Here is a 7,397-nt window from a genome sequence, read left to right as displayed (position 1 = left end):
CACGGGACCAGCACTGTAATCGCTGCGGTACCACACTCGTGTCAGGGCTAAAGCTGCTGGCATCACTTGTTACAGAGAGACTCGCATCAGCGCTGGTGTTCATTATATCCACACCAGAAAGCCTCAGTTTCTAAGAAACCAAGTCTCTTTCTCTGTTTGATCTCGGTGCCTGAATTCCCACTGATGGAGTGAGGAACAGGATTCTGTCTTAAAAGCATCAACTAAGCCAGTCGCTCTGTCGTGGTTGTTTTTTCCAGATGCCCGTACTCAGCGTGAATATGATGAGAGCCACATCGTTACAGCACGCAGGATCGAACAGGTATGGCAGGATTACCGTTGTTGCGAACCATCCCTGGATTTAACAATTAGCAGTTAAAACACAAAGGGCTTAAAACCCAAGGGACTTGGCCCAGCCACTTTCCCTTTCTGCCACTGGGGGGATGTACCCTGTCACAAAGCAAAGGTGGCTCCAGCTCTTAAGGATTGGCACACAGGAGCTGTATATCAGGAAAAATATTGCCCAAGAACTAGCATATTGTAGCCTTGTCTTACACAGGGCAGTGTTGACCCCTGCAGCTGATGGAGCAATCCGGCAGAGCTGGCATCGTTCCTGAAGTCTAACCGGGTCTTTCGGAGTCAAGTACAGACGTAGCCCCAAACCCATCCTGTAGCTATAGTCACTTGCAAGGTGTCCGTAGCGTTGATGCCCCAAGAAAAGTGTGGAGCTGTGCTCCTGATAGAATTCCTCTGTGATTTTGGCAGAGTCCTACGGGGGAGTACCTGGTACCAGATTCCGAGGAGCTGGCATGTGTCAGATACTGTGTGGTGTATGACTGCGAGACCAGCTCTTTGGATTGCTGTGACGGTGAGGAAGAGGAAGAAAAAGGTACCTGTGACCCATGTCAGTCAAGGCCTCACTGCAGAATAAATATTCCTCCCATTCCTCATTTCATTTTATGGGGTTATTGGAAGAGTTGCAGATTTACCCAGTTTTATTTGAAAAACGAACGTGTGTGCTCTGCCACTGGTTTTGCACTGTGTTGCTCATGTTCTTAGGCTTCAAAAATCCAGATTTTATATCAAAGTGTCCTGGCAGGCCTGGTTTCCTACTTGGGGTCTGATGCTTCTGAAGTTCTTTGTCACTTGTGAGGAATGGACTTTTTTTTTCTTCACATTTTACTGAGTCTGGGCTTGCTCAACAATTGCCTTTTAGGGAACAGCGCTTCTTCAGAGATCGAAAACACTGACTCAAGTTCCCTGTGTTCACAGAGTGAGTACTTCCTTCTCTGCGGGTTATAAAAGGCTTTCACATTATCGTATTTAAAAAGACTTGGCTTTCATGGGGTGGTGATTTGATGGAGTTCACCGAGAAATGTGAGGAGCTGGAAACTTTTCCGTGTAATTGTTCAGTCTTCATTGAACCATGGAAACGTTTAGTTTTCACACATCCTTCGGCGAGGGGTTCTGCCGTGTGCAGAACTGCCCTGTGCTTGTTTGACTCCTATTGGCTTTATCGAGGCTACTGTGGTTTTAATAAAGTTTTACATAATTTTTTTTAAAGAAAAAAATCTGGGAGGGTAAGGGGAACAAATAAAGCACGTTCCAAAACACTCGGGGGTGAGATATTAGCAAGGGAAGGTGTGAAGAATCAGAAGCGGGTTTCCATTGTGCTGATGTGTTTCTGAAGCAGCCAGCTAGAGGCAAGCAGGATGGATCCCTTGGGAGAAGGAGGGGGAGCAGTCATCTCACATAATTTTCTTCACTGAGGGGAGTGTTTAAAACACTTGTGAAGAATTTATCCAAGATAGCTCCTCCTTTGCCTAAAGCAGACTAAAGAAAAGGGCCTCTGTAAAAGTAGGATTTAAATTAATAATACTTCCCTAGTATGGGAACTCATTACAAGCATTTCCCAGAGAATAATCAGGAGGGAGAAAAAACCCTCTCTAGGCACATGAAAGAAACCAGGAGAGGAATAAAGGATCAGGACAAGAGGTGAAAAGCAGCATGCCTTGTTGTGACCTGCAGCAGCGGTTACAGAGTAAGTCTAGCTTCTCCCAAGGCCATCAGATGAAAGGAAAAGGGGTTTGCTGTCGGTGTCAGCCGGCCAGATTTAGCCCTCAGTGCTGACGGAGGCACTCTAAACCTGCCCTGGCAAATCGCTTTTTGATCTCATTAGATGCTGAGGAAGGAACAGCCGCCCAATACGCCAGAAGCTTAGAGCAGTTCACCCGCCATCCCGTGCTCGTCCTGCGGGGAGGATACAAGCGGTTTTCAGCCTGCTATCATTTTCTGAGGACTCAGAAGATATTGTGGATGCCTCAGGTGAGATGAGACTAATTTTCAAGTAGAAGACATTAGCATTCATATTCAGCTGGTGATGGCTAATGAATGTTGTAAACCTGATATCAGTCATGTGAAAGAATGAAATGTAATTTGAGTTACTGTCTCTCACCACCAATTCTTTTACAGCCATAGTTTGGCTTTTTTTTTTTTTCCTCTTCTATTGCGTGAAAGCAAGCTCGTGAAAGCAATCTGGAAGGTTTCTCTGATAACCCCAAAACTGGCCTGCTGGAGAGGACAGATAACTAAGCAAACAGTAGGAAATGGTGAAAAGAAGTAGGTTCCTCTCTGGCACAGGGTTATCTGGGATGTTAAGCAGTAAATGTTTTCAGACAGAAGCACGATTCCTATTGAGCACCATGTTCCATGTCTATAAAGCTTTTTGTCTGGAAGGATCACAAAGCCAGTGCTGCTGCATTGTTTCAACAGGCTCAGAAAGAGAACAGCCACCCACTGGAACACTGGTATCCTCATTGTTTGCCTTCGCCTACAAGCATCGATCTCTTTAGCTTACGAGAAACAATTACCCTTTTTTCACATCTAGGACAGGACCTGAGGCAGGGCAGATTTCGAGGGCAGGGGACAGCAGAGAGCATCTCACTCGCCTACAAGCATCGATCTCTTTAGCTTACGAGAAACAATTACCCTTTTTTCACATCTAGGACACGACCTGAGGCAGGGCAGGGGACAGCAGAGAACATCTCACTGCACCATGTCTTTTGCTTCCGTTGTCCCTCCTGGTTCACGTGAAATAGCCGATGACACGGTGCTTAACCTGTGGGATGCTACAGCACAGCGGAGGAGACGAATTCACTTTGTGCTGCTTCATGAACTGCTAAATTTTCCCAGCAGATCCAGCAGACACAGAGTACCTCCTGCCTCTCAGTTGTTTTCTGTTCTTTAAACTGTCAGGCTGCTGCTTTGTTCTGCCATGGCATTAGCCGAGTATCAGTTAGGGACGGAGCGGCACGGTCGGCTACTTGTGCATTTTTGTTCTCAGCCTTCGCGCTGCCGTCACCAGAAGCAGCTGCAGCATCACGTTGGGTCACTGCTGGGCACCTGCAGCTCTGCACATGATTTCATTTAGCCTTGCAAACAGTAACCGGGGGGAACATCACATGGATCTGTGATGCTGCAGCCCCTCCAGACAATGTAAAGAATGGATGCTGCCCCCCGCTGAGTTAGGATGTCTTACAAGCAATGCCTCAGTGATGGCAATACTGTTAATTATTCTCACTAAATCTAGCAGAGACTTCAATATACAGAGAGTCCAGGTGACGGAATGAATCATTACACTAGAACGTGTGCCATGGGCTGTTGACTAAGTGTGTGTTCAATTCTTCACATGACTTCTGTGTAAGAACTTAGCCAAGCTAATAGGAGCAAACACACTCTAATCTGAGCCTAGGGTTTCTCTCCACCAGGAACTAGACAACTTCCAGCTATACCCTGTGGAAATACTGCCTGCCAAGTTATATATGGGCAATTTCAAGCAAGCCTGTGACCAACAAATTCAGAAAGATTTGAAGATCAAAGCACAAGTCAACATCTCTGAACAGCCTACCACACTGTAAGTTAAATAGTTCAATGTGCTCCCTCATCAATCACAGACTGGTTTGGGTTGAAGGGACCTTAAAGACCACCCAGTCCCACCCCCTGCCATGGGCAGGGACACCTTCCACTAGACCAGGTTGCTCCAAGCCTCATCCAGCCTGGCCTTGGACACTTCCAGGGATGGGGCATCCACAGCTTCTCTGGGCACCCTGTCCCAGTGCCTCCCCACCCTCTCTGGGAAGAATTTCTTCCTTACATCCCATCTAGATCTACCCTCTTTCAGTCTAAACCCATTACCCATTACAGTGTCTGTCCCTGTGAAAAACTGAGGTGGCACAGCACCCAAAGCCCTTTCACAGAGGAGTTAGTGCCTGGGAACATCCAAAGAAACCTCCGTTTGGAGGAAATCTCTGCAGGTGTGAGTGCTATGTCATGCTCAGTGTTCTGCCCTCTACCCCAGAGACAGCACAGCAGCGATGCAGTCCTGCAGCCCTCTACCATGGCAGGGGTGGATTGGCTGAGAGGAGGATTGGGGGTGCTTGGCACTTTGAGTGCTACCACCATCCTTGGGGAAGACCCTACATTTCTGAATAACTTTTGGGGCGAAATCTTACAAACACATCAGTGTAAAAGCTACATCACCGATGTTTTACGTTGTTGGTCTTCCTTCCTTACCCACATCTGCCCCTGACCATCCAGCTCTGTAAGTCATGCTGGAAATGCCATTTCACACGGTGAAAAATCCCATGGCATTTCTCAAGGCGGTGACCAAAACAAAGTAAGCTAAAAACATCAAAGGTCTCTGCACCCTCTGCATGACGTGCTTTCACGTTTTGGAAATTCCTCACCGATGTTTTGCTCCATTAGTTCTCTGAGCTGAGCTCTCCGAGCTTGTGGAAGGAGGAGGATGCTGCTGCCACGGAAAGCCACATGGAGCGAACGGGGGGGCTGTGTCCACAGAACTGCCAACATGCAGGCTGGGAAGGCACTCTTGCTTTCAGTTCATCTGTTTGCATTTAGCTCTCAGATAAAGGAAGCTGTAGGTTAAGACATCAGTGTTGATACCATGTGGAATGGAGAATCAGTAATTAAACTGGTTCTGTATTACAAGCATCTCAGTGTCTTACCATAACAAATCCCTTATCAGAATGTTAATGACGATGATGATGAAAAACTCACACATGTAACAGCAGACAAAATTATCAGCTTGTCTCCAACAAACACATGTTTTTCAAAGCTGCTTCTCTGGTCCATGTCACCGTGTGCTCTTTTTCCAGGTTTGCAGAAGGCGGCAAATACCTCCATATATCTGTTCCAGATTCATTCGAAGCAGATCTTTTTTCTTCCTTTGCCACCATTTGTAATTTCATAGGTGAGTTGTTCCTGATCTGGAATTCCTGAGACCTTGCTCACTGTAGGATATGAGATGGGAGTGACTGCAAGTCACTGGAACAGGAAGCTCAGACAGGAAGGTCGTAATCTTTCAAGATCAGTATACTCCTAATATAGCCCACACCCTAACAGGTACTAGAGCTGCCTTACTACCCAGAGTGATGGACAGAGAGGAGATTTTACAGGGTGTCTGGCTGTAAGGTTCCTCCTCACTTTAAAGAATACCTCTCTGATAACGGTGAGCTTTCCACATGACATGAAAAGGCTTTGCTGCAGGATGTCTAGCAGGCCTTCACAGCTTTCCCTCCTATTCCCTTCTTGTTAAATACAAACTTTCGACTCTTTCCAGCCCAAATTGTGAACCACCAGAGCTTTATGTGAACAGGAGTGTGACACACGTTGGAGAACTTACCACACGACACTGCTGATTGCTGTGAGTTGCAGTGCAGACCCACCGTAGGGCCTAGGAAGACTTTCAGGTTGGACGACACAAACCTGCCTTCAGCCGATTACATCAGCGAGGGCAAGAAAAAACACACTCTGCAGCTCAGTGCCTGCAGCAGCACAGCAGACACGGCTCCCGCAGCTCCCTCCTGTGCTGGTGTCCAGTCGTGTCGTCATGTTTTGTCACGCTTAGGAAATAACACCTGCCACCGACCAAGGCCCTGCTGAGCTGAGTGTTGCACAGACCCAGAAGCAAAAGACCACCCTGTCCCCACATACCTTAGAATCCAAGTATGAAATAAGAACTGACAGCTGGACACAAACAAAGAAACAATATTTGAGGATATAATTTCATAGTTCTGCACGGAATGTCATGATTTGCAGGCACGGAAACCCAAAGATCAAAAACCCACCTCCTTGCCTTTCATTTTGCCCCAGGTTTTTTTTTTTTTTTCCCAGTAGCATTTCAGAAGAAAGTTCCTTTCTCACATCAGTTTGTGGAAGTTTCCCAACCAGACTGTAAGAGTTTATTAGCTGCAGCTCTTCTGGCAGTGTGTACTGTTTACTTGACAGTCGAACGGCTTACTTAACAGTCCAGAGCACATCACTTAAACTGGAACGGTTGTGGGTGAACGCTAGAGCAAAGCTCTCCACACACTCAGAGGAACGTGGATATCCTCATGCCAGGTGTAGACTGGAGTGAGTCCATTTCTACCCAGCTCTTGGAACAGGACTATTATCTCATGACAGAAATAAGTTAGAAAATGCTGGTTTAGTGCTTGAAAAAACAATCAAAACCTAACAACCCTCCCCAACCTCTCAACAACAGTAAAAGAAGAGGCTTTGCCCTATGAATTCTAGAGTTTGGTTGCTGATACTCTAAAAAGGTGCCATGCTGTCAGCGCTGGAGAGGGAGAGAAAGAATTCAAAAGGTTGTTAATAAAATACGCCACGTCCTAGGCGTAGGTGGCAGAGCTAACGTGGTTAAGAGCGACTGACAGCATCCTTGGGCTTGGCTTTTGTAAAAACTGAGTTTGCTGATCTTAGCAATTTTCACGGCAAAATATCCATCATAAAACCATCATAAAACCACCACCCCAGCACTGCTACGTGCTTCCTGCTGGTGATCCCCATGGAGGGATAAGGGATTTGAAGTCTTAAGTCCCCTCCAGTTTGAGAGATGATTCCTCCAGCTAGAGTGGAGCATAGCTAGGCTTGTGTTCATCACAAATTTCAATACCTGCAAAGCTTTCTGGGAAGGTGTGAGTAGATGATGTGATGCTGACCACGGATTGGCCATGGTAGACCATCTTTCTTCATCTCTTTGATGTAAAGGTGACACTGATCTGTAAAGCAGCACTGTCTGGTCATTGCCATTGGCTTCTGGTCTTCGAAGCTGCATTTTAACTCAGCAGGTTTTTAAGAAAGGCAAATGCTTACAGAAAGAGGAGCTGGCAGTGCCCATCTGCTGCTGTCAGGGTTCGTGAGGGTTCCTGTCGCTCAGGCTGTGAGCCTGTCAGCTGTCACCGAATTAGAGCCTGTGGAAGTGTGATTTCCCTGATCACTAATTTGTGATTGGCGTTTCTTTACTCAGATGCTCAGCTGGACCATGGAGCGGTGCTGGTGTTCTCCAGCCTGGGGATAAGCCGGAGCAGCACAGTAACCAT

The 7,397-nt window shown here is 46.8% G+C and overlaps 1 protein-coding gene across 1 annotated transcript in view; it reads left to right on the top strand.

Annotated features, from left to right (window-relative positions):
• Positions 1-257: 257 nt before the first annotated feature.
• The window catches only part of STYXL1 (serine/threonine/tyrosine interacting-like 1), a gene marked incomplete at its 5' end in the record, with an annotated part of 9,811 nt that continues 2,671 nt past the window's right edge, over positions 258-7,397 (top strand). The window contains 7 exons of the mRNA XM_010155026.1: positions 258-319; positions 763-886; positions 1,214-1,270; positions 2,177-2,322; positions 3,765-3,910; positions 5,172-5,266; positions 7,325-7,397. The exon at positions 7,325-7,397 is cut by the window's right edge and continues 73 nt beyond it. Of these exons, the coding sequence (XP_010153328.1) occupies positions 258-319; positions 763-886; positions 1,214-1,270; positions 2,177-2,322; positions 3,765-3,910; positions 5,172-5,266; positions 7,325-7,397 (703 nt within the window). The remainder of the gene's footprint in view (positions 320-762; positions 887-1,213; positions 1,271-2,176; positions 2,323-3,764; positions 3,911-5,171; positions 5,267-7,324) is intronic.

Source organism: Eurypyga helias, unplaced genomic scaffold (assembly GCF_000690775.1).
Source record: "Eurypyga helias isolate BGI_N326 unplaced genomic scaffold, ASM69077v1 scaffold31277, whole genome shotgun sequence".
Taxonomy (NCBI): Eukaryota; Metazoa; Chordata; class Aves; order Eurypygiformes; family Eurypygidae; genus Eurypyga; species Eurypyga helias.
The sequence above is the reverse complement of the archived record's forward strand: the minus strand, read 5'-3'. Positions and strand labels throughout refer to the sequence as shown.